Genomic DNA, 27,560 nt, shown 5'->3' with positions numbered 1-27,560 from the left:
GTTCAATACGAATACGTGTATCGTTACACCCCTTGGAGACATCGACTTTACATTTACATGCCTTTAAACGTGACTCTGAAGAAACAGTGAAACTAAGAAAAACGTCTTCAACTATTTTTGATTTATTTGATATCAGTCACATTCTGTTTTCTCTGAATCTGAGCACAGTTGATCCAAACCCATCTGTCACAGGACAGATCATAATCAAAGAGACTTGATTTTGGTCAAAACTCAGTTGTGACAAAACATGTAGTAACTGCATTTTGGCCAGTAAGAGCTGTGAATGCTCGAATCAGGTCGAGTTGGACCAATTACAATTGCACGGCAGAATAGTTCAGTGGGATTTATCGAACACTCTCAAAAGTCATCTCCCACTCTGGTCAAGGACACAAGTCTAAACTTTTTGGTCATATTCAAAGCATACCTTAGGGAGAGATTTCCGTGAGTCCTTAAATGTAGAATTGTGTTGTGCAGTGCTGCGCAATGACCAGCTCCCCTCCTCTTGAATCCACCAGCCCAACTACTGCTGACTTTACTCTAAAGCAGCCGCACTGTACTGTACCACTGCATTTATGTATGACTGTAACCAAGGCAACAAACAACATAAGGAACAGAATGGACAGATTAGCCGACTGGATGTGAAGCGAATCCAGGGTTCTTAATACGCACAGAATCCCTCCAATTAGCAATTGTTTTTGGGAAGGGAAGGGAAGGGAAGGGAAGGGGAGGGAAGGGAAGGGAAGGGAAGGGAAGGTTCTGACTGCAGCAGCTTGTGGCGTTGTGGAGGCATTAGACAGGTAAGATAAGATGCACTGCCCTCTTTGAAGGTTGTATTGTGCTCTTTGATGTTGTCTGTTAAGTCTCAGTCAGAAATGTTTTGACTCACACTCCGTTTACACTACAAAAAGTACAGTTGTACGTTTTAATATGGATATAATGTGTAGTGAGTTCCTTCGTGTCAGAATTCTCCTTGTTGTAACATCAGAGGGAGATTTTTTTGTGTGTGTGTCTCTTGGTGCCTCTAAGCCATCTGGCACCTACTGTTTCACCACAGCTTGATAAGATTCACACTTTGAAGAGGCCTAAGGATCCTGCTGTCTGCTAGGCCTGTGGTGTCCATCTATAGAATCACCAGAAAACTGGTGTGTTGCGTTATTTAAGAGTCATACGTAACTTAAGATATGACGTGTTTTTGACCAAATAGGAGGAATTCAGTTCTGAGAAGATTGATTTTAAATGTATCTTCTAAGAATTTTTTGTTGTTTAAAAAAAAAACAAAAAAAAAAAAACATTATGGTCAGTTCAAAGTCACACCTTCCTCAGATAATTTGCTTTTAAGTCCCCCTGTAGTCAATAATTTATTCCCTTTAAACTCATCTTTGATCACCAAAATTACATATTAAAATTTTTTTCCTTAAACAAATTCTTCATGCTTTAAAATAGCTTGAATGTAACTCTACACCCTTGCCTCATTTAGTATACGCGGTTCTATGAATATGCAAATTATCCCGCCTCCACTCACTCAGAGATCTCGTTGATGATCACACGTTGACGTAATTGGTTACAAGGTAGTTTGTGACGTCAGAAACACCAGTGATTTCAAACTGCGATTTTGAGACTGTCTTTGGTTCACTGCAGTTTTAAGGAGAAAATACTCAGCAATAGTGTTGACATGAATTTGCACATGGTTTGTCTTAAAGCATATTATTTGTACACGGTTTGTCTTAAAGCATATTAAAACAACACATACTGTAGACATATAAACAACATTAAAAGCTTGATTTTCACCACAGGGGGACTTTAAGCATAATATACCCACCTTCAGGTCTCATGATACTTTTTATCTATTGTGGAAGTTGAACACAGGAGGAGATTTTATCAAAATGTATATTGATGATATATATACAGTGGTGTGAATAAGTTATTAACCCCATGCTAAAGTTGCCTAAAAAGAGGAATAAAAAATCATCTTTTGGAAATTGATCTTAATGCCTTAATTAGAAAAATGAGGAAAAATCCAACCTTTAAGGACACCAATTTTCTTTGTGTATGAATAATGTATCATAAATAAATAAATGTTCTTCCTTAAAATACAGGGTGCATAAGTCAGGCTATGTTAAATTCCCATAGAGTCAGGCAGATTTTTATTTTTAAAGGCCAGTTATTTCATGGATCCAGGATAATATGCATCCTGATAAAGTTCCCTTGGCCTTTGGAATTAAAATAGACCCACATCATCACATTCCCTTCACCATACCTAGAGATTGGCATGGGGTACTTTCCATAAGATCATCTTTCAATGCAAATCAAACCAGCTATTAGGCTAACTGAAATAACACCATGCCAATCTCTAGGTATGGTGAAGGGAATGTGATGATGTGGGATATTTTAATTCCAAAGGCCAAGGGAACTTTATCAGGATGCATATTATCCTGGATCCATGAAATAACTGGCCTTTAAAAATAAAAATCTGCCTGACTCTATGGGAATTTAACATAGGAAGGATCCTGCCTGACTTATGCACCCTGTATTTTAAGGAAGAACATTTATTTATTTATGATACATTATTCATACACAAAGAAAATTGGTGTCCTTAAAGGTTGGATTTTTCCTCATTTTTCTAATTAAGGCATTAAGATCAATTTCCAAAAGATGATTTTTTATTCCTCTTTTTAGGCAACTTTAGCATGGGGGTAATAACTTATATGGGCGATATGGCATAAAATTCCAATCTCGATTTTTTTCATAACGATTCACAATTTCGATTTTGATGTTTTTAATGTTTAACTAGTCAACTTAACTTAACTACAATATGTAACATTCTCTTTATTTACCATCTGGTTAAAAAAAGTTATTCAAGTGCACAAAGTGATCAACATGGTGTAAATTTAAAACAATTGTTATTTGTTAAATATCTCTGCACAAAATATGCATGAAATATGAAGGCACATATTGTACAAACTTAAACAGTGTCTCAAATCTCGTCTCACAACTTTTTCAGCGTCTCACCCATGAAACGGCATTCTAAAAACGTGGCACTCAAGTAAAAAAAAAAGTTCAACTCACATCTAATAACTTTGCTTTTTCCCCATCCCACTACCCATGTCTCTTTTTTTCCAATCCAATTACACATTTCTCAGTGAACAGGTTGAAGATTAGTGATGTCTTCTACATTCAGAGCGTCACACAAGAGCGGTTTATCAGGTGCGCCATCATGTGATCGGATCATTTTCTTGCCTTAACTGTTAACATTGCTGAATTGTCAACATGTGTAATTGTAACGCTTGTTAACATTTTTATTTAAAACCACAATTTCTTGATTTAAAAATAATAAAATCGAGGCAAAACCTTAAATCTGAATTAATCGAAAAATAAATCGTCCAGCCCTAATATACGTATAATGCAGATGCAAATGCAAAGTGTATTCTTTCTCATTTGAGTCATTATGATAGCTCACATTTGTTTTTACTGCACATCATGAATCTGGCTATATTTTATTTCACAATATAATTGTGAAGAATATTGTTGTAAATAGTATAATGTGGTAATAATAACACTAGATGTTATTTATAAGTGTTTTTTCTGTGTTGAAAATATTGTGAGCTTACTGTGAATGAGGTGTAAATAAATTAGTGAGGTCTTTATCTATTGTATTACAACAGTTGGTAATAAAGATTATTACCGTACAGATTGTAAGCCTCAGTTCTTCTTCTAATGTCCATCATTTGTTAATTGCTTCTGTGGGAGGGTCAGTTTGACCATTTTACTTTAGAAAGCACAAGAATGGCATTATTTAGAAGGCCCATGTCTGACATTCTGTTAGAGGCTTTTTTTAAATAAAACTTTTCTAAAGCTATTTAAAACTGTAAAACATCCTAGACCTATTTATGTTTAGGAAATAGTTTAGGTCATTGAAGTGTAATCTTTAAATATCTTTTAGATTCAGAAGCAGCATTTAGGTTGCAGTTTCTTGAGGTGTCTGGATGTCTCGGGCTTTAATACATTTTTAGTCTCCCGACAGTTTTGTGCGTTATATGGCAAGAGGGTATAGAAATGTGTCTGTAAGGCTGACTGTACATTATCCCAGCTTATTACTTGCCAATAGTGACTTGAGTTAATTTTTTAATGATTTAACTGTATTATATTTAAGCTTCCACTAAGAAAAGTCAGTTATTGTGTTTATAATGTGATTACACACAAGTCACCCTTTGTCATATGATTTGGGACAGTTCCCTTGTTTTTAATCAAGCCTCAGCTTTCATGGCCAGAGTACATTTACAACACACAGTTTAATGCTATGATTATGCCAAATGAGAGACAAAACAACATGATGCACCATCAATTAGATTACTAAGTACCCATTTCTAAAAATAAACTCATCCATATGAATGTGTTTTGATAAATAATGCCTGTCTCCATTTGTTGACTCACAGCTAATTGATGTTATGTCTCTTCATTTGTTTGATTGCTGCTAGAGAGCATGTTTTTTAGCTAAGAGGAGAATAAAACACACTTGTTATGGCCGATGGTGGCTTGATGGCCAATTTAGAGTAAATGCTCAAATGGCATTTTGCTAATTGAACAGACACACACACATAATGGAATTACAGGACAAATTGTAACTGGGTTATTGTAAGACACTTACGTACATGTCTCTATACAAAAAGTATGTACATCTGCATGTTTTTAATGTATTTTGCTGTTCCTTATCATTTTGTGCATGTTTACTATTTTTTATTTATTTAAACTGCTCCGAAGAAATTTTAATTTCTAAAATGTTGCACTTTCATAGTGCCAGTTTGCCCACATTTACATTTTCATCTAAATGTCTTTCTCATCAGTGTGAATACCGTCAGATGTACGATAACAGTATATCCAGTGTTGGGAAAGTTCATTTTCTACATGAACTAGTTCAAAGTTCAGTTCACACATTTTAAAATGAACTAGTTCAGGTCATAGTGCATACTTCAAAAAATGAACTAGGTCATAGTTCTTTTTTTCCATGATGCTGGGAGCTTTTTTTATTATTTTTTATTATTGCCACAGCCACAGACAGCAATTATTTTATCGACGGGCAAAGTTTGCACAGAAATGTAAGATTTTTCCCATCCTCACCGACCTTGTCATAAAACTCGTTTAAATGATCATACGACGCCTCCTCGCTCGCTACTTTGTCGACTACATGCTGCTTTTTGTTTTGATGACGCATGCGGCGGCCGCGGTGCGACACTGGTGGCTGGTGTTGCCATATTGAGTGTTTTTTTCGCTACATATTAATGCCTGTTTACGTGTGTTTTAGCCGGGTTTTCGCCTGGAAGGCTCTATAGAAATCTGGCACCCTATTGAACGAAGTTAAACTGAGAGAGCATGCGTTCACAGACACCAGAATGAACGCGTTCAACTTCACAGTAACGTTCATCAGGCAGTAATTCAGTACGTTCAGTTCACGTTCGCCCAAAATATGAACGAGTTCATGAACTATCGTTTATTGAACGCGTTCAGGCACAACACTGAGTATATCGCAGTATATTTTATCCCAAAACGAAGAACGAAAAAGAACTCCGCCGTTAGTAGGATATATCTGGACCTTAAGACTCAAAGTGATGCTTTAGATTTTTTTTTCATAAAGTTCATATTAACTAATGTAGTTAACTATTGTTAAAAAATGAAACCTTATTGTAAAGTGTTAGCGAAATCTCTGACTTTTGATGTCTTGGCAAATCTGAGCTCAGTTTAAACTTTGCTGAGATCTCTTTTGAATCTCTAGAGTATGCATGTGAGACATTCTTTTTTCTCAAGAGAAATATCTGAGACACAGAAGACAAAAGTCTCCATGCTTTGCTTTCCATTTAATCTCTTTGCTGTCTAGGGCAGATCTCATCTGTTTTTTTATCGTTCTGCTTACTGGTAAAACAGTACAGTTAAACAGTCCAGGTAAACTCCCAGCACACAAATTAATCCAAAGATCATTTGTTTGAACAATGCTGGTCCTGAAACAATTCCAAAATCTTATTTGATGTTAAGCTCAATAGGCAGTTTAAAACACTATATAGCTTTGCAGCATGTGTTATAGAAAAGGCTGAGTGACAGCAAATGTAGACACGGCTGGCAGCTCTGCAGAGAGAGAGAGAGAGACAAACAATGCCCAAGGCTTCAAACTGAATGTTCAGCTTTACAGAGCACAGACAGCTTTCCCGTCGAAGAGACACATGTACACACACAAATACTGAAGCTTGATTGCATAATTTATCAGAAACAAGGTTAAAGGGTTATATTGTGTCTATTATTTCCTAATGCAAAAATACAAGAGGCACAGATGACCCCCAATCCTCAAAAGATTTAGACGAGCACATTTGTGATATCTCCCTTCTGATGGAAGCTCGAGTAACTCTTCAGCTAAAAACATTTAGAGGAGTTTTTAATTTACAAATGAAATTTGCTCACTCGATATGTACTTCAAAATGGGAATACATTGCCCTGGTGTTCTCGCATCTGCCCTTTTTCTAACTTCTGCTGCCAAAGAAAAAGTGCAGCTGCCACTGAGACGGTACAGTCCAAATTATTCTTTTATATGTTTATTGTGTTACCAAATAAACATTCTTTTTTAAGACTTGTAATGATTGCATTTTTACATGCACCTCAGATGTTATGAGGCCCTTTCAGAAAAAATAAAGAAAAATCACAAATGAAATCTATCTCCGTTGTGTCTCATAGACGCACGTCCTGATTTCGCTGAGTTAGACGGGTTCCTGGGTCAACATATTTTGTTGATCCTGGAACAACATTCCTGTCCAGAAATTTAATCCTAACCGTATTCCTACCTCTAAACCTAACCCTATAACTTCCCTAAAATCAGAGGGAAATGATAGGTGAATAACACTTATGTAGGAACACCTAATCCTGGTTGTAAGCCTTAACTTGACATAAACTATAAACTTGTCCCTCAAATCTGATTGGTTGATTGGAAAGTTGTTCCAGGATCAACAAAGATGTTGATCAAATAACATGTTGCACTTGGTGAAATCAGGTTCTACTCTCAGACAATAGTGAGTTCAAATAGAGAGAAAAATTAGTTTTTGCTATCAAAAGTCAGAGATTTCGGTGTGAACTCAAACATTTCTTAACAAATTATTCCAAGGTTATCTGAGCTATTCTTTTCAAATAATTTTTTAATACACTTTAACAGTTTGTTTCTCTTTTTGGTTCGCCTAAGACAGTTTAGATAAAGGTAAAAATGTAACCCTGTAAAACCCTTAGTCAAAATATAGAATAAAGAAAAGTTTGCATATGTATTTTTGTTAAGTATCATTATACATGAGGCTTTTTTGGCTCTGAATGATATAGTGAGAATATGGAGCTCATACTGGAGGAGGAAAAAAACACCTCAGTTTTTATTCAGAAGCCCAAAGTGAGCAAAAATATGCAGCTTGGTGCAGTTGCTGATATTTATATGGCAAAAAAATAAGATGAAATTCTGATTACTTGTAATGTAAAATCAATGCGATTGTTATAGCAGTATAACAGACAACCTGTAAATATCCATTTAAATAACAGATGTCACTCTATATCTCCTACTAATATATCTTAGTAAGATGTTATATGCTTAGTTGTATGATCAAAGCTCTGTAGTTTTTATAGTGGGGGCAAAACTTATAATGCAATACAATGATGATTGAGAGATTCCTCTGGTCTTTATCGATCCTGGTCGTCATTCACAACCAGACATCAGCCTTCATTCATTTGTCTATTCATCATAAACAATATAACAAGAAAAAAATGTAAAATAATGTCTGTTTTCTAATTTTAAGCAATTTTTTGCTAGCGACCCGAGGAATGTGAATGTGATTTTCTTTTCTACACAACAACAATTGAACTCAGATGACTTAAGTGCAATTCACCTTTATGCCTCAGTGGCAATGTCTGATACAAAATGATGTTTCACTCATAATAATTGCAGGCATAAAACAATCATCGGCAAAACTTGAATGCCTCAACGATTTACTGCAGAGCAAGTACTGTACACAATCAAATATTACTGTTACTTGATGGTGGATCTGGGGAAGAAGGTGTCAGCAATCAGAGCTTTTATTTTGAAAACGTTGAAAACGATAGTTAAAAAAAAAAAAACACTTCTGTGAACACAAGCATACAGGTCAGAAACTCTTCCTCCTAATATAGAATTAAAATTCTTTATAAAAACAGGGATGGAAGCCTAGATAACGGTGACAAAACTGGCTTGGGATTAAATATGTTTGAACCAAATGTGATACATTTAACAATTAACAATTCTTATGAAGAACAATAAGCATATCTGCTTTTTCTGGGAGAATCCTAGCTCTCTCTCGACTATTAGTGTCTCCAGCAGTGGAGAACACCCTCTCAGAAGGGGTAGAAGATGCCTGAACACACAGAGATGTTTGGGCAAGATCAGCCAAAAGAGGCATCGTGTCCCTCTTCTGCCACCACCAAAGAGTAGAGTCCGCTGATACAGAGATGGAAGGTATGCCTCTGTACATCTGTATTTCTCGGTCCAGTCGTTCAAACAATTTTTGAGTCTGTTGTGTGGCTGTTTGTAAATCATGCTACTCCTCTGCAAACAGCTTCTGCAAGGCTGTCTTCCTGGTGTATTTTACATGGGGTGTCTGAAAGGTATATTAAGTAAATCTGTTGTCCAGAACAAATGTACTTACTGTATGTACTACTTCTATTATTAAAGCTAGTGCCACTGGTACTATAACTGTTACTTTACCACCAAAATGTTTAGATCAATGATTGATTGATCATATGTTTACTACAGGACTTACATAGTTTTCTACCTCCTCCTGTTGCTTCTCTTCCACCTCCTGAGATTGTCCTAGACTCTGTATGTTGTCTTCCTGCTGTGACTGCTTAAGAGAAAAAAAGAACATGTCAGTCCTATGAATGGAACCAGTCAAATACCTTTTCTGTCTCTCTGGGTGTGGCTGCTACAATTGCTGCAGACCTCAGCCTGTCCCAAATGGCATCACTGTCTATTTTCAACTTGAACCTTGGGTCCATCACCGTTGCTTCTTCCAGGAAGTTCGAGATGGTCCTCACTGCAGAACATGAAATCCACGGGGAGGAGTCGGATCCAGATCCAACTCCTCCCACCTTACATATACCTAAACCTACCCATCTCCGCCCCCTGATCCCTAAACACACCCCTAATCCCTGAACCCAACCCTAATCCTACCCATCTCCACCCCTCGGATCTTGATCCGACTCCTCCCTGTGGATCTTATGTACTGCATTGAGGTGCTACTGGGAAGTTCTGGACATTTTCATTCTTAATAAGAAAAGAAAAAAAAGAAAAATCATTTTTTAAATTCTTGGAAAATGTGAATTATGAATCATTTACATGAAGACTGAAAATGGATAAGTATTTGTCAAGGAACCTGGTAACGCGTTGAAAGATCAGTCCAGATTTTCTCCATAATGTTTCTTGCAAATGCAGAGTCTTCGGTCTGGACTGCATAGTGCCACTCCAACTTTTTTAAAATTGGAATGATTTGGCCACATGTAGGGCTTTTTTCCTCTAGAAACACAGTGTCGACGTGTAGAGACATTAACTCCATGAACTCCTTTGCCTTCCTGAAGTCCTCCAACCAGTCTATAAATATAGATAATAATTTTCCGTGGTCCTCCTGCACCCTACCCTAATTTAGTAGTAGTGGTAATTATCACAGCATCCATCACTTACTTTTCCTTCCTTCCATTATTACTGCTTGAATAGCAGGGAACTGCTCATAGAACCTCTCAATCATCAGATAAAGAGAATTCCATCGTGTCTTCACATCAACAATTAGTGAGTGATGGTCTGTGAAAAAAAAAAATCACATTTTTGTTAGCATAACATGTAACAAAACATTATATAATCATATTAAGTATTTTGTTAAAATCTTATACAGTGGGGTGAACAAGTATTTGATACACTGCCGATTTTGCAGGTTTTCCCACTTACAAAGCATGTAGAAGTCTGTAATCCAGAAAATCACAATGTATGATTTTTAAGTAATTCATTTGCATTTTACTGCATGACATAAGTATTAGATACATCACAAAAGCAGACCTTAATATTTGGTACAGAAACCTTTGTTTGCAATTACAGTGATCATACGTTTCCTGTAGTTCTTGACCAGGTTTGCACACACTGCAGCAGGGATTTTGGCACACTCCTCCATACAGACCTTCTCCAGATCCTTCAGGTTTCGGGGCTGTCGCTGGGCAATGCAGACTTTCAGCTCCCTCCAAAGATTTTCTGTTGGGTTCAGGTCTGGAGACTGGCTAGGCCACTCCAGGACCTTGAGATGCTTCTTACGGAGCCACTCCTTAGTTGCCCTGGCTGTGTGTTTCGGGTCGTTGTCATGCTGGAAGACCCAGCCACGACCCATCTTCAATGCTCTTACTGAGGGAAGGAGGTTGTTGGCCAAGATCTCGCGATACATGGCCCCATCCATCCTCCCCTCAATACGGTTCAGTCGTCCTGTCCCCTTTGCAGAAAAGCATCCCCAAAGAATGATGTTTCCGCCTCCATGCTTCACGGTTGGGATGGTGTTCCTGGGGTTGTACTCATCCTTCTTCCGCCAAACACGGCGAGTGGAGTTTAGACCAAAAAGCTCTATTTTTGTCTCAGACCACATGACCTTCTCCCATTCCTCCTCTGGATCATCCAGATGGTCATTGGCAAACTTCAGACGGGCCTGGACATGCGCTGGCTTGAGCAGGGGGACCTTGCGTGCGCTGCAGGATTTTAATCCATGAGGGCGTAGTGTTACTAATGGTTTTCTTTGAGACTGTGGTCCCAGCTCTCTTCAGGTCATTGACCAGGTCCTGCCGTGTAGTTCTGGGCTGATCCCTCACCTTCCTCATGATCATTGATGCCCCACGAGGTGAGATCTTGCATGGAGCCCCAGACCGAGGGAGATTGACCATCATCTTGAACTTCTTCCATTTTCTAATGATTGCGCCAACTGTTGTTGCCTTCTCACCAAGCTGCTTGCCTATTGTCCTGTAGCCCATCCCAGCCTTGTGCAGGTCTGATGTCCTCACACAGCTCTCTGGTATTGGCGATTGTGGAGAGGTTGGAGTCTGTTTGATTGAGTGTGTGGACAGGTGTCTTTTATACAGGTAACGGGTTCAAACAGGTGCAGTTAATCTATGGTACGGTGTTGCCTCCAGGCAACATAGTCTATTTTAGCTTTTTTAAAATAAAAATTAATACAATTTTATTGGTCAATGCTCTCTAAGGGGAGGGGAACTCAAATACTAACCAATGAAAGTGCAAAAGGGTGGACACATGACCCACAGGGGTCCATTGTGTTCCCTCTTTCAGCACACGTGCACATGTCACATGGCTCCATATTTTCTCCAGTGAAAAGGGCATTTTTCACAAATTTCTGTCCAGAATAATCAACTACAAAAAATCTTAGTCACCTTCATTGGTAAGTAAAGAAGTATTTTCAAAAACATTACATTATATATCATCAAATGTATCATAGGAAATTACATAAAACTGCATGTTGCCTCGAGGCAACATTGTACCTTAATGGAATCACATACGGCCATACCAGGCATACTAGGTTTGAACACAAGTATATATTATTTGTAAGGAAAAGAGTTTGAATTATCTAAATGTATCTGCATTTTTACAATCTGAAAACTCAGCATGGTTAGACAGGACATTTGGCCACTATAGGGGCAATCGGACAAATAGTTGGTTCGTGGGACGGGGGGATGGCTAGTGAGTGGTCAGCGGGGGTCGACGGGACATTTGGCCACTATGGGTAATCGGAAAAATAGTGGGTTTGTGGGATGGGATCGTGGGTTGGGACCGGTCAGGGGGGTCGACGGGACATTTGGCCACTATAGTGGTTAATCGGACAAATAGTGGGTTCGTGGGATGGGGCGTGGCTAGTGAGTGGTTAGCGGGGGTCGACGGGACATTTGGCCACTATAGTGTGTAATCGGAGAAATAGTGGGTTCGTGGGACGGGGGCGTGGCTAGTGAGTGGTCAGCGGGGGTCGACGGGACATTTGGCCACTATGGGTAATCGGACAAATAGTGGGTTTGTGGGATGGGATCGCGGCTTGGGACCGGTCAGGGGGTCGACGGGACACGTGGCCACTATAGTGGGTAATCGGACAAATAGTGGATTTGTGGGACGGGGGCGTGGCTAGTGAGTGGTCAGCGGGGGTCGACGGGACATTTGGCCACTATAGTGTGTAATCGGACAAATAGTGGATTCGTGGGACGGGGGCGTGGCTAGTGAGTGGTCAGCGGGGGTCGACGGGACATTTGGCCACTATGGGTAATCGGACAAATAGTGGGTTTGTGGGATGGGATCGTGGCTTGGGACCGGTCAGGGGGGTCGACGGGACATCGACCCCCCTGACCCCCTAGCCACTATAGTGGGTAATCGGACAAATAGTGGGTTCGTGGGACGGGGCATGGCTAGTGAGTGGTCAGCGGGGGTCGACGGGACATTTGGCCACTATGGGTAATCGGACAAATAGTGGGTTTGTGGGACGGGGGCGTGACTAGTGAGTGGTCAGCGGGGGTCGACGGGACATTTGGCCACTATGGGTAATCGGACAAATAGTGGGTTTGTGGGATGGGAGCGTGGCTTGGGACCGGTCAGGGGGGTCGACGGGACATTTGGCCACTGTAGTGGGTAATCGGACAAATAGTGGGTTCGTGGGACGGGGGCGTGTGGCTTGTGAGTGGTCAGCGGGGGTCGACGGGATATTTGGCCACTATGGGTTATCTGACAAATATTGGGTTCGTGGGATGGGGGCGTGTGGCTTGTGAGTGGTCAGCGGGGGTTGACGGGATATTTGGCCACTATGAACCCCCGCATCTGACAAATAGTGGGTTTGTGGGATGGGGGCGTGGCTTGGGACCGGTCAGGGGGGTCGACAGGACATTTGGCCACTATAGTGGGTAATCGGACAAATAGTGGGTTCGTGGGACGGGGGCGTGTGGCTTGTGAGTGGTCAGCGGGGGTTGACGGGATATTTGGCCACTGTAGTGGGCAATCGGACAAATAGTGGGTGAGTGGGACAGGGGCGTGTGGCGCCACACAGGATGAAGGCGGCGCTGCTTCTGAGGTTCTCGGATTTTGGGGTGCTCCCGTCGGGCCCCTGTGGGGGTCAGTCCCCCCTGACCTCACACGGGTCATTAGGTCGGCCGGGGAGGTCTTCCACATGTTTGATCTTGCTGTTGTTGAGGCCTGGCCTTCATATTACGATAAGGTTATGGTGATTGTTAATGCTTTACCTTGAAACAACACCGATTGTAATGTTTTGATATGATAACTTAATATGATGGTTTGTAGTACTTGCGTTCCACGATGGTACAATGTTGCCTGAGGGCAACAGCTGGATAATAAATGTTACTTTTTATAAAATATGAAATGTGTAATTCATTAAAAACTTGATAAATCTGTTTGTTCAAGTGTTTAGTTAAAGAAATTGAGGTTTTCAATAAATTTATAATTTTTTTCTTCATGAAAATGTCAAATGTTTCAATTTGTCCATTGTGGTACAATGTTGCCTTGAGGCAACAAACTTTTAATTAATAAATAAATTAAAAAATAATGATAATGTTTATTGATATTGTTATAGTGTCCAATTTTAAGAGAAACTAACAGGTCTGTGAGAGGCATCTTTCTGGATGGTAGGTGATCAAATACTTATGTCATGCAATAAAATGCAAATTAATTACTTAAAAATCATACAATGTGATTTTCTGGATTTTTGCTTTAGATTCCGTCACTCATAGTTGAAGAGTATTTTTATAGTATGATAAAAATTACAGACTTCTACATGCTTTGTAAGTGGGAAAACCTGCAAAATCGGCAGTGTATCAAATACTTGTTCTCCCCACTGTGTGTGTATATATATATACTGTATATATATTTTTTTTTTTACATCAGAATATTAAAATTTTACTGTAGAGTCTATTAAATACAGAAATTCATGTGCACTTACTCAGTAATTGCTGCTTCTCCTTCAGAATGACCTTTGCCATGTGGGACCTCTTCATCCAAACAACTATAGCGCGTACTCTTGCAGACCAATTGCAAACGGTGCTGCATTTGTTAATTTTTTGTGCTGCAAGATTTAATGTGTGCGCAAAGCAGCTGATCTTCACAACCTGCATCTTCTTCATAGCAACATCCAAATTCGCTGCATTTTCCACTGTTGCTGCAACAACCTTATCTAACTCCAAATTCCTTCAGTATTGCTTCAATTTCTTCGGCCACAGCATCACCAGTCTGGGCTTCATATACTGCCTTAGTTTTGAGGACAATTTTAAATCTAGCTGTAGCCTACTCTATATACTGTATAACATAATGATTTGCCTCAATCAAGACTCGCCAAACTTGTTAAATGTTCACCAAACATTTAACCACATACTGAAAATCTGGTTGGTCTACCGTTGAGAATGGGTGTAACCCTTTCACCACGAACTTGGTTACTGCTCGGTGACACTCGTTTACCTTCTTCTCGTTTAGTTTTCCTCCCAGAGCAGCGAGTGTGAATGGCGAACGCCTTTCCTCACTCGTAGCCGAGCAGCCTGCCGCCTGGGAGCTAATACTTTTATCCTGCCTATCATCTAAAATGGATATTGCGAGAATAATTATACATAATACAGTGTTTTGCTTGTATTTGCACCCTTACACGAAATAACAGCCTTGCAGTTATTGCAAACGGCATAATTTTCATCTCATTTAGTAAAATAAAGCCAAGCTTTAGATCGTCTCTTCCTCTCCATGATTCCCTCCTTTGCTCAAATCGCTTTGACGTCATGACGCACAGATGCATAGGATGCCGTGCTATGGTGCCCGATAAAGGAAAAAGGGACAGTTGTGAGTTCACGGTCTGTATATATGGCTGGGACTCGGAGCAGGAGCATCAATAAGAGGACTCGTTAACGTCGAAGGCATACAATATCGATGGTTCATAAAACTTAGAACCGGTTCTCGAGTGGAGGTTTTCAATTCCCATCCCTACCGGTATCCCTTCTTCCATTTGTTGCTAAAACACTTGAAACGAGTCGTGTTCAACCAAGTCTCTACCTTTCTTGCACAGAACAACCTCCTGGACAACTACCAGTCTGGTTTCAAAAGCGGACACTCAACTGAGACTGCCCTGCTCTTGGTTATTGAGGCTATGAGACTGGCAAAAGCAGCTTCCAAATCCTCAGTACTGCTCTTGCTGGATTTGTCTGCTGCTTTTGACATAGTTAACCACCAGATCCTCCTGTCAACCCTCAAGATGAAAGGCATCTCAGGAACAGGACTCCAATGGTTCAAGTCTTACCTCTTAGGTAGGTCATTCAGGGTGTTATGAAGGGTTGAGGTGTCTATGGCACAACGTCTAACAACTGGGGTGCCTCAAGGCTCGGTGCTTAGACCACTTCTCTTCTCCATCTACATGTCACACAAGGATATGTCATTCAGAAACATGGTTCTCATTTTTCCTATCATTGCTATGCTGATGACACACAACTCTACCTCTCATTCCAACCAGACGATGTGACAGTAGATGCTTGAATCTCGGCTTGCCTGACAGACATTTCTTGCTGGATGAAGGACAACTCAATCTTACAAAGACAGAACTGTTTGTTGGTCTTGACCAACCCAGCACTTCATCACAACTTCTTCTTTCAGCTGGGTTCGTCAACCATAACTCCATCCAGGACAGCCAGGAACCTTGGAGTTGTGATTGACGATCAGTTAAACTTCACAGACCACATTGCTAGAGCTGCCCAGTCCTGCAGATTTGCCTTATACAACATTAGGACGCTAATTTATGCTACACAACTCCTTGTACAAGCTCTTGTTCTATCCAGACTGGACTATTGTAATGCTCTCTTGGCAGGTCTTCCAGCATCATCTGTCAAACCTCTGCAACTGTCCCAGAATGCTGCAGCTAGAGTGGTCTTTCTCTATTTGATACTCACACTTTAACTGCTTATGCAAAACGTTAACATTACTAAATACATCAGTCCCAGTTAGGTTTTTAAACATCGCTTCTCCTGTTCTCTGAACTGAACTGTCTTTAAAGCACCTCTCTCCCCTCATTACCATGCATATATTGGCCTTGCAAAACTAGTGTCTCCTACAATCATTGGGGCCAAGGGGAGATTAATTAGAGACCTTAGTGCTCCTCTGACGGGCAAAGCAAACAGCCTCTCTCTCAGCCTGTAATTTATGTAATGTCCCCTTTACTGTGGATATCAGGAATGGCTTTTTTTCTTTTCTTTTTTTGGTTGATACTCCGTTGCTGGGTGGTAATGATGCTTCAGTCTGCTCTCCTGCCTTTTCTGGACTATTCTGGGAGAGTGTAGGAGAGAAAATAGGATGTTTTTGTACTGTAACATCAAACAGCAAGTTTCAGAGTAAGTTCAAGCCCAGCTGAGTTCAGAGGCGTGCAGTGCATGTGAACTATTGTGCTAGTTTTTGTCTTAGTTCTTTGTTAATGTTAAAAGCCTTAGAAGCAAAATCCTGTCACATTATCTGGTGGAGCTTCAATGTGATTGAGGACTGTCATGGTGTTTGGCAAATTGTTGGGTCAGACCCGAGCAGCAGTGCAATTGTACTGCCAGCCTGATGCGTAATTGCTTGTTTGTGTGAGGCCTTTTTGTCGTTTCTTTCAGTATGTTATGCTGCATTAGATAATAGCTGTCCTCCCAGCTCTCAAAACAGTTAGGTGACATTTTTAGAAGATTCACCAGAGTTTTGAGAGTCTATTCATGCTCTTCAGAGAAGATTCAACTAACGGAGTATCACATGGTGTGCCGCATAAAGGGAATTTAACACTGGTTGGGGACTTTTGGGCTCTGCGTGTGATGCATTTAGATTTAAGCACTTTGTTCTTCTTTGGTCGTTTCACCAGTTCACTAGTTAATTTTAATGTAAAACGCTGTTGTGTTTATTACCGAAGGAATAAAGCCCCAGGAAACCTTTTAAAAAGTGCACATTAAAGCAAGTACTAACACAGAGAAAATGCTTAAGCTATCATGCTTTCTAGTGATACACAAAAAAATTAAGCCATGTTTGTCATGGCCAAATTATAGGTTTTATTCTTAGATCAATTGGAACAAAAAGAACAACCATCTTGGTACCAGAACCAGATCATAAAAAAGAAAGAAAAAATTATCTTTGCTATTTTTCTTCAAAATATAACTTGCTCAAAAGTTTCACTGCCAGGTGAAACTGCCAGGTTTTATTAAAAGCGAATTTTACCAGCAGTGAATTCCACCTTTTAAAGGCATTGTTTACCCAAAAATTATAATTTACCCTAATGTTGTTCCAAACCTGTGTTACTTCCTTTTTTCCATGTGGAACACAGAAGATGATATTTTGAAAAATGTACAAAGAAAATCTTCTTTTGTGTTCGACAGCAGAAACACCCTCCTTCAGGTTTATTTTGATGGGACCCAATATCGCTCATCATTTAGTACCCAAATGCAACTAAATTAAGACTGTTCAATTAATGCCATTTGTATCTTTCTTTTGTCGCTTCAGTCTTTTCCTATTGCTTGCTCTCAGATCTGTCATAAATAAGTATGATTACTGCATGTTCAAAGAATCCGAATTTTTCAGAGCTACTTCCTGCCACAAGTGGAAATTGTCACTTTTGGAATAAATTGTAGGCATTACTCATGTGTGGTTATGAGTGTGCTGTCTGCCAAATCTCTCTCTCTCTCTCCCTCTTTCTCACTGACTTTTCTCTCGCTCTCAGATAAATGAGAATTTATTCCTCTTTGAGTTCTGGCTTAGACGGAGAGAAATGCAAAGGGTCGCGGAGCTCACTCGCAGCTCAATGAAAGGAAAAAAAGAAATAACTGTGTGCATTTTAATTGTCAATGAATGAATGTGGAGCGGCATCGCAAGGCTTCACAGCAAAAACTCTCGTCATAATTTATTAAATTCGCACCATCATCAACACATCAACGGCTTTTCAAAACATGCACAATTAAAATGTGCACTCAAAGGGTGGAAAGAAGACAAAAAATTATATAATCATCAACGTTATTGTGCATTGAGAGGATGACAATTTTCTTGGCAATGTTGAACATGAAAGATAAAGGAGGATTAGACTGATGCAGCAGCGTTGATTTGTGCCTCTACATTATTATTGCTGTGACAGTGTCTTTTTTCAGGTTTTTGCTTGTATTATGTGTATGAATACCATGGTCGTTCAGAAGTCACTCATGCTCACCAAGGCTGCATTTATTTGATCAAAAATACAGTAAAACAGTAATATTGTGAAATATTATTACAATTTAAAGTATATTTTAAAATGTAATTTATGGCTTTGATCCTTCAAAAGTGCAGCTTTTGAACTGTGACTTTTTTTCAGGATTCTTTGATGAATAGGAAGTTCAAAAGAACAATATTTATTTGAAATGGAACATTTTAGTAACAATGTAAAAGTCTTTACTGTCACAATTTTTATTGCATCCTTGCTGAATGAAAGTATTAATTTCTTTTAAAAAAATAAAAAATCTTACTGACCACAAACGTTTAAACTGTATTGTATTATATTATCATGGTATGATTTTAAAAGTACCAAAGCATAGAGCTGCTCATTCAATTATGTTATATAATTGCAATATCATCTTATAGTAAATATAATTCAAAACATTTTCAGAAGAAAATATTAGTGTTGTTTGCCCATTCAAAACTCATCACTACGATGCTAGAGGGTTCTGGGTGTTTTATTACTGGCACAAATCTAGATCAGATCATTGAGGCAATGTGGGTTATTACTTTTCTAAGCAATTTTAATTGACCTTATTATATTTTAGTTTGGTGTGTAATAAATTTACAGCACATTGAAGGAGGGACGCAGGTGCTTTCACATCTGTAGTTCGGTTCATTTGGTCCGGACTAAGGGTGAAAAATTATACTTTGTATCATTTCATGCTCTGGTCGAATCAGTTGATGAGTTGACTTATGGGTGCTTTCACACCTGCCTCATTTAGTCCGGTTGAATCGTACTAGAGTTCGTTTTCCCCTTTGGTGCGGTTCGTTTGGGCAGGTGTGAATGCAATAATCGCACTCGGGTGCGTACCAAAAGCGGATCAAACAAGTAAACAAGCATGGTGTGATCCGACCTTGAACAGACCCAACTGCCAAAGAACTGCGCATTTTTGGACTAAACCAGCTGCCGTAGTCAAACAAAATTAATATTTAGATTGTCAATAGCGCTCCCTTTAAGCCATGACTGACTTACCGCATTCTGCACTCTCACTAAAACTCTCATCATAAACACTGAAGTTGTCCGCACTGCACAGTGAATATCTTATTTATATCGCGACTAGACTTTGTTGTTTATAAGGGGATTTGCAAAAGTATAAAGCTCGTGCTGATTCTGAACATACATTGTGAGCGAATTCTCCGCATGTCTGCCGGATTTTACTCCTCTTTAGCCCCTTTCACACAGCGCTTTGAACCCGGCAAATTGCCGGCAAATTGCCAGAGTGCCTTCTGTGTGAACGCAAACACGACCCGGGATTGATGCCGGGTTGGGGACCTAGTAACATTGCCGTGTTCAGACCCGGTGTTGTGCCGAATTTCGACCCCCGCCAAATTATTACCCCCCTAGCATTGGTAGGTTTAGGGTTAGTTGTGGGGGAGGGGGTAGGATTAGGGGCGGGGTTGGGATTAGGCAATCAGGTACTGACTTCAACGAGGGGGGTAATAATTTGGCAGGGGGTCGAAATTAGGCACAACACCGGAACATACACGGGTTGTGTGTGAACGCGCTCTCTGATTCCCGGCAAATCACTGGCAGTGTGAATGAAGCAAAATCAAACGAACCCGGGTCACTTTATCCGTGTATTTTCCGGAATCTCTGTGTGAAAGGGGCTTTTGTTTACTTCTGGAATTTTCCCGCACGTTAATTCTGACCAATCGAAGTGCAGTAATGGAAATACGTTCAAGACACATCTGGCCAACGAGTGATGTGGATGTTGTCACGTGACTGCATTTTGGTTCGTTTCATCAACTCATCAACTGATTTGGACCAGAGCAATCAGTGTGGTGTGAAAAGGAACCAAAACGCCTGAAAATTATACAAAGTATAATTTTTCGCCCTTTATCCGGACCAAATGAACTGAACTACAGATGTGAAAGCCCTCCTTCAGTGTGCTGTAAATTTATTACGCACCAAACTAAAATAATAAGCTCAATTAAAATTGCTTAGAAAAGTAATAACCCACATAGCCTCAATAAACTGCATGGTTTGTGATCATTCATGCCAGTAGTACATCCGATTCTTTTGAAAAAAAACTTGATTTTGTGTTTGCTTTCCAGGGCAGGAGCAGCCATGCCATTTGGCTGTTTGACTCTGGGAGAGAAGAAGGACTACAACAGTCCTTCAGAGGTCACCGATAAGTATGACCTGGGACAGGTAGTGAAATCGTGAGTACAAATCTATCTACCTCTTATTTTCTTCCTGTTTATAGTATTCTTTCTGTGCAAAATGTATGCTTGAGAAAATGTTCCTTTTTTGCACTTTTCTAAATTAATATTTTTTTTTCTTCATTACAAAATTATTTCCAGGTTTAAATTAATTAAATCCCAGATTTTCAATGTTGACTCAATAGCACTGTTTATTGTCTGCGTTACCAGGGAGGAGTTTTGTGAAATCTTCAGGGCGAAGGACAAGAACACACTGAAAATGTACACCTGTAAAAAGTTCCTGAAGAAAGATGGGAGAAAAGTACGGAAAGCAGCCAAAAACGAGATCCTCATCTTGAAAATGTACGTTTTCTGCGCAGGTTATTTAGATGTTACACATTTTAGTGAAGAAAGGTGCTTGCAGATGGTGCTCAGTGCTGAAATTTGTTTAAAAAGAATAGCAGAATGCAGTCGACTCTTTACCATGCAAATGATTTTATTTTTGCAGATAGTCATGATTTCTTTTCAGTTCCTAGCCTGCTTCCTTTCACAGTGTCACAGTTTCTCTCTGTCTCTCCCCGCAGGGTGAAGCATCATAACATCCTCCAGCTGGTAGATGTCTTTGAGACGAGAAAAGAGTACTTCCTCTTTCTGGAGCTGTAAGTGCTTTGAGATTTTTGTTTGTGAGAGGGGAAAAGAACATACAAGAATGTGAATGAATACTATTCGCTTCCATTGTGATTAGATTTTAAAGAAATACTTGAACAAAAATGAAAATTCTTTTATTATTTACTCAGCCTCATGTTGTTCCAAACCCATGTCACTTTCTCTCTTCTGTGGAACACACACACTATATATATATATATATATATATCCCCTGAAAGGATAGGGATGTGCAACATAGAATAATAGAAAAGCAAACAGTATTTACCCAGTAGTAGGGACTGGGGTTTTCAAACTGGTTGGTAAATGGTTGAAATGTTGACACATTTTCTTTTAGGGGACTGTTTCTTTAAGTAAAGATGCATTTGTTTTTTTATTATCTATAAAATAATTTTTTTTTATCTATAAACCAAAGAGTGGACATCTTTGTGAAATTATCCTATACATTGACTATCACATGTGGATATTTGGTTTGGCTTTACTTCAGGGCCACAGGAAGGGAGGTGTTTGACTGGATCTTAGACCAGGGCTACTACTCAGAACGTGACACCAGCAATGTGATTCGGCAGGTGCTTGAGGCTGTGGCTTACTTACACTCTCTCCACATCGTTCACAGAAACCTAAAGGTGACTTAAGGCTTCACTTCCATCTAATGGTCACCACATAGTATTGCACCAGAATACAATCTCAGACTAGACACCGTTAATTTACGTTAATTTACGCAAAAAGGAACATTCTATTATCATTGACATGACTTTCATCTCTTGCTTTTTAATACAATCCTAATAATTCCTATAAAAGGTTTTGCAATGTGAAGTTCTTGAGGTTTAATACAATTTATTGCTTTTACTACTATATCTCACCTTGTCAGCTGGAAAATCTGGTCTACTACAACCGTCTGAAGAACTCCAAGATTGTAATCAGTGACTTTCACCTGGCCAAACTGGAAAATGGTCTCATCAAAGAGCCATGTGGCACTCCAGAGTACCTTGGTAAGGAAAAAGTGTCAGAGTTTTCAGGTGTAACTGCACCCTATATTATGACTTATGGTTATTAATAAATATATTGATATAACTATAATATATTAAGGTCAATGATGTAACACTAATCAATTTAAGTTATTTAAACAAAAGATAATTCATATGGACAATGAATTCAATACACCCCCTTTTTAATTCCTGAAATAAAATAAATAAATAAATAAATAACCTTTTTGCGAGGTTGACAGTAAAATCAAAAAACTTTGTGTAAATTTTTTTTTTTTTAATAATTATTAAAATTTGCATTCAAGGTCTCAGGAACTTATTTAAAGGTCCCATATTGTCAAAACTGAAATTGCCTGTCTTTTTTCATGATAACAGAGGTGTAGGTAACGACCATATAAGTTTCAAAACAGTCAATCCACAGACAAATGCAAACAGCCTGCATAAAGTAGCTGTGCCTTTTCACAAGCCGTTGTGATTTCCGTAAAAATGTGACGTCAGATCTACTTAGTCACCACCCCGAACACTGGCCACCGTCCCTCCCAACCCCCAGACAACATCGTGTCCATGCCATTACTGAGCAACAACAACACGGAAACATGTCGAGAAAATGCTGTTCAGTCGATAGATGTCAGGAAACTACATCATTGCACAGGCTTCCGAACAACATTAATATAAGAGACCAGTGGCTAATGTTATGAAATAATGAAATACCACAGCAATTTAGTTCGACCTTACCCGTCTGTTCTGCACATTTCACAAGTGACTGCTTCGTCAATCAGGCCCAATTCAAAGCCGGTTTTTCAAAGAAACTACTCATTAAAGATGCTGCAGTCCCTACATGGTTCGGTCCGACCTCAAATTTGCAACCTGTAGGGTAAATAAACTTCTGACACATTTTATGTTACATTATGGAGCCAGCATAATTTGATATTATAGTTTGTAAACGGATGTGCAACACTAACTTTAGTGTTGCTAAATTGATGCTGTCATGTTGTTTTGTACAGTCTATGGTTGCCACAAGCTTTGATAGAATATCTGTTGGAAACAAGACAAAAAAAAAAAAAGTAACAACAGTTGGTGTCTGTTTTTATTGAGTTAAAGGGATAGTTCACCCAAAAATGAAAATTCTGTCAGTATTTACTCACCCTCATGTTGTTCCAACCCCGTAAGACCTTCATTCATCTTCGGAACACAAATTAAGATATTTTTGATGAAATCTGAGAGCTAATCAATCCATACTAGTCCATAGGCTTCTTCAGGGATTGAACTTGGGATTGAAAAGTTATTAAAGACATCGTTAAAATAGTCCAAGTGACTACAGTGGCTCAATCTTAAGTTTATCAAGCGACGAGAATACTTTTTGTGCGCAAAAACAAACAAAAATAACGACTTTATTTCAACTATTCATTTCCTTCTCTTTGGGCCTCTAGTCAGTTAACGTAGTGTGATTCCGTAGAGCTACGTCACACGTAGGCTCACTATTGGCCGACACTGGTCATGTGCGTGATGCGTGTGACGTACAACAACAGAAGCTTACGCTATTACACTAGTGAACTGACTCGAGGCTCACAGAGAAGGAAATTAATTAGTTGAAATAAAGTCGTTATTTTTGTTTGTTTTTTGCGCACAAAAAGTATTCTCGTCGCTTGATAAACTTAAGATTGAGCCACTGTAGTCACTTGGACTATTTTAACGATGTCTTTAATAACTTTTCGACCTTTAAATACTTTTACTGGACTTTTACTTTTTTTAGCCATTACATCATAAATATTTAGCAAAAATGAGGACAAACATGAGGACAAACATTGCATGTCCAAGAATATGCGTTTTAAACTATATATTTTAATATAGTTCACCTTTTCATCATTTGTAGCTCCAGAGGTGGTTGGCAGACAGAGATATGGCAGACCAGTGGACTGCTGGGCCATCGGGGTGATCATGTACATCCTGTGAGTTCATGCGTCATCATCTATACATTTGATTCATTGTGTAAGACAGTCCAACATGTTAATTTCATTGTGCTCTTGAATGAGTATAATATTAAGTAATAATATTTATTAGTAGACCCCATAGATATCTGTTTTGGAGTCACTTGTTGCCTGACACGTCCTTGGAGTCATTCATGAGTTCATCAGCATGTACATTCCATTTCCTGTAGTCACATTGCGTGTTAGATGATCCATTGCCACTCTGTAAGTGCACTGCATTTCCTGTATCTAATTCTCTCTCTAATCTCTCCCAAACAATCAATTGCTCATGTAATGCTATACAGTCCTAATTATCTTCTTGCTCTAGGAAATTTTAACACTCTGGTCATATTATAATTTTCAACAGACTGTCAGGAAACCCACCTTTTTATGATGAGACAGATGATGATGAATATGATAATCACGATAAGAACTTGTTCCGGAAAATTCTGTCTGGAGAATACGAGTTTGATTCACCCTATTGGGATGACATCTCAGATTCAGGTACAATAGTCAAATCACTGTAGAGTATGTTTGGAATGAATCTTTAGGGTTGTGATCAAAAACACAAATTCAACTTAGCCATCTGAATTGCAGCAAAAAGCCTAGTTGCATGTTTAATGGATGTGGACCAGGACCAAAGACTGACTGCACAGGAAGCCATCAACCATGAGTGGTAAGGAGCCTTTTCCAGTGTCTTTTATAGGTAACACTTTACAATAAGCTTAATTCGTTATCATTAGTTAATTTATTAACTAACAATGAGCAATACATTTGTTACAGTATTTATTAATCTTTGTTAATGTTAGTTAATACAAATTCAGCTGTTCATTGTTTGTTCAAGTTAGTTCACAGTGCATTAACTAATGTTAACAAAGGCAACCTTTGATTTTAATAATGTATTATTAAATGTTGAAATTAATATTAACTAAGATTAATAAATGCTGTAGACGTATTGTTCATTCTTAGTTCATGTTAAATGATGTTAACTAATGAACCTTATTTTAAAGTGTTACCCTTTTATAATTAATCTTTGCAGTATTGTTTAAAAAAATAACTGCTGTGCATTTTTGTGTGTGTTTGTTGTTTAGGATATCTGGAAATGCTGCCTCAGATAAGAACATCAAAGATGGCGTTTGTGCTCAGATCGAGAAAAACTTTGCTAAAGCTAAATGGAAGGTAAGATGATCTAGTTGTGTCTGGTTGTTGCGTTGAGATACACTACCATTCCAAAGTTTGGTGTCAGTAAAACATTTTTTTCAAGAAATTAATACTTTTATTCAGCAAGCATTGAATAAATTATTGAATATAAGAGACAGTAAAGGCATTTATAATGTTACAAACAGTAGTATACGACTAGTGTATACGAAAAATTTGATGGGTTTACGTATTAAAAAGACATGTTTATTGATTAATAATTCATATTATTATTATTTGTTAAAACATTTATTAAAACATCATTATTATTGTTATACAGAAAGCTGTTCGTGTGACCACCATGATGAAGAGACTCAGGGCTCCAGATCAGAGTGACTCTGGAGCCTCTAGTCCTGCACTGGGAGCCTCAGGAGGACCTGTTACCCCCAGCACCACCCCTGTTCCCCTGGCTGCCACACCAGTGCCTCCCCACAGCACCCTGGTCGGCCAAGATCACCCCGAGGCCCAGGGGCAGGAGGCATCAGCTCCAACACGGTGCAATGGAGAGATGTTGACATCCCAGCAGCGTTAGTGGGGAGACTAGGGAGGAATAGAATGCTGGATACATTAAGAGAAATATAGTGACAAATAGAGCAGCACCATATTGAAATCTATTGGTGGAGCAAAGTTCAATTGTGCTTAGAAGCTTGATCGCCATTTTACATTTTCATTTGTGCAAAATGCTGTAATCTACGAAGAATTTAAAATGTAAATCCCAGACCCATAGTAGTCTGTCTGTATTTTCTTAAATAGATTTATCAAAGAAATACTGTTTGTTACTTCTCGAATAATACACACTGATTTAATTTCCAAAACTTGCTATTGTTAATTCAAACCGATTCAAAAATTCCTCCTCCAAACCTTTGCTGCCATTTACAGTTTATTTGTTTGGTTCTTAGTTTTAAGTTTATGTGTTAAGTTCTGTGTATGTGGTTATTTTTTTAAGCTTTATTTGTTACATACCTGAAACTTGCAAGTGGAAAACTATATGTTCTAGACCTTTGTTTTCCCCACATTGCAAGTCTTGAACTTTTTTTATTTATTTTTTTATAAATACAACTTAATGAGATTAATCTTAAAGCCATTATAGAAGATAATGCCCTCAAACACAAACAAAATGTATATTTTGCTTTATGTATATTTATGAAATAAAAAAAAGTTTGGACTTTGATGTAGACTTTCATATAGACCTTCTCCAATTGTCTGTTTGATGCAGAAGAGCACAGCTGCTGAATTACAATTCATATCAATATTTTGCATCACAATATTGGCTAACTAGCTATTAAAACTGCTGCTGTACTTCATTAATGTACGAATCATAATGTTATTATCAATACTATCATATCAATATAATATTATTTGGTGTTTTTGTACTGCTGAATCATGTTTCTTTTTCTTTCGCTGTACAATCCTACAAGAAATCATGTAGCTCTTTTTATTTAATCTGCCCGTATATCTGTATTCTGATGAGCACTGCATTTTATATAGAATGCAACTGGTGTCATTCAGTCTTAAATACATTGAGGACTATGGGTTTCCAGAACGTTCTGTAAATGTGCAGTACAAACGAAGCAATATGAATATTGCTGTAATACTGTGAAACTGCTATACAGGTGATAAGATGTTCCTGCCATATTTCATACAGGTAGCCAAGCAATTTGCTCTTGATGGTCATTTGTGTTCTCGACATGATCTTATAGCTGTGTATATTATGTCCTGTTAATGTATTCTGCCAAATCCAGACTTTATTTTGACTGTCCATGTGGAGAGAAATGAAACAAAATGTCTTTAAACTGCAAATCCCACTGTAGCTACTGTCCATTATGGCCTATTGATTTGTTTAATGTTGTTAGTTTTACTTATCTGTCTTTAGCATGACCTCATGGTGATCACAATCAAATGTTTATTTTTAATAATTTGCTAAATATACTCCTCATTGTATATAGCTTCACTGAGTTGTATCTGTTAGTATTATCTCCATAATGTAAAAGGTAATGTAAGGACGTACATTTTGTTTGACCTCTATGTGCAATAGTTTGACCTCAGATCAATTTTTTTTTCCTGTTTATGTTTTCCTCTTTAGGATGCACTGACTGCAGGCTCTGTAAACATTGAAATATATTTTCTGAGAAAAGTTTTCGTAAGAGAAGACAGAGCAGAAAAATAAGTGATCGTAAACTCAGTTAAATATGTGTGAATGTGATTTGGATTTTCATGTATCAGCTCAGCCTAAAGTGTTTGTCACTGTTTATTTGTGGCTTCTGTATTTTGTTACTCGATATGCAGAATAAATGTTTTTGGGCAGTGTAA

At 38.6% G+C, this 27,560-nt stretch overlaps 2 protein-coding genes across 2 annotated transcripts in view; one reads left to right on the top strand and one right to left on the bottom strand.

The window, feature by feature from the left end:
- The window catches only part of tnfrsf18 (tumor necrosis factor receptor superfamily, member 18), a 343,660-nt gene that overhangs the window by 120,796 nt on the left and 195,304 nt on the right, over positions 1 to 27,560 (bottom strand). The window lies entirely within an intron of this gene.
- Positions 749 to 27,560, top strand: camkva (CaM kinase-like vesicle-associated a). The gene is made up of 11 exons (XM_056253730.1): positions 749 to 797; positions 20,351 to 20,458; positions 20,669 to 20,800; positions 21,022 to 21,096; positions 21,588 to 21,726; positions 21,972 to 22,092; positions 23,960 to 24,035; positions 24,421 to 24,557; positions 24,651 to 24,729; positions 25,145 to 25,232; positions 25,531 to 27,560. The coding sequence occupies exons 2-11, from the start codon at positions 20,364 to 20,366 to the stop codon at positions 25,780 to 25,782; spliced, it is 1,194 nt and encodes a 397-aa protein (XP_056109705.1). The 5' UTR covers positions 749 to 797; positions 20,351 to 20,363; the 3' UTR covers positions 25,783 to 27,560.

This window comes from Rhinichthys klamathensis, unplaced genomic scaffold (genome assembly GCF_029890125.1).
Source record: "Rhinichthys klamathensis goyatoka isolate OS25496 unplaced genomic scaffold, OSU_Roscu_1.1 h1tg000109l_1, whole genome shotgun sequence".
Lineage (NCBI taxonomy): Eukaryota > Metazoa > Chordata > Actinopteri > Cypriniformes > Leuciscidae > Rhinichthys > Rhinichthys klamathensis.
Note: the sequence above shows the minus strand (reverse complement) of the source record. Positions and strands in the feature narration are given on the sequence as shown.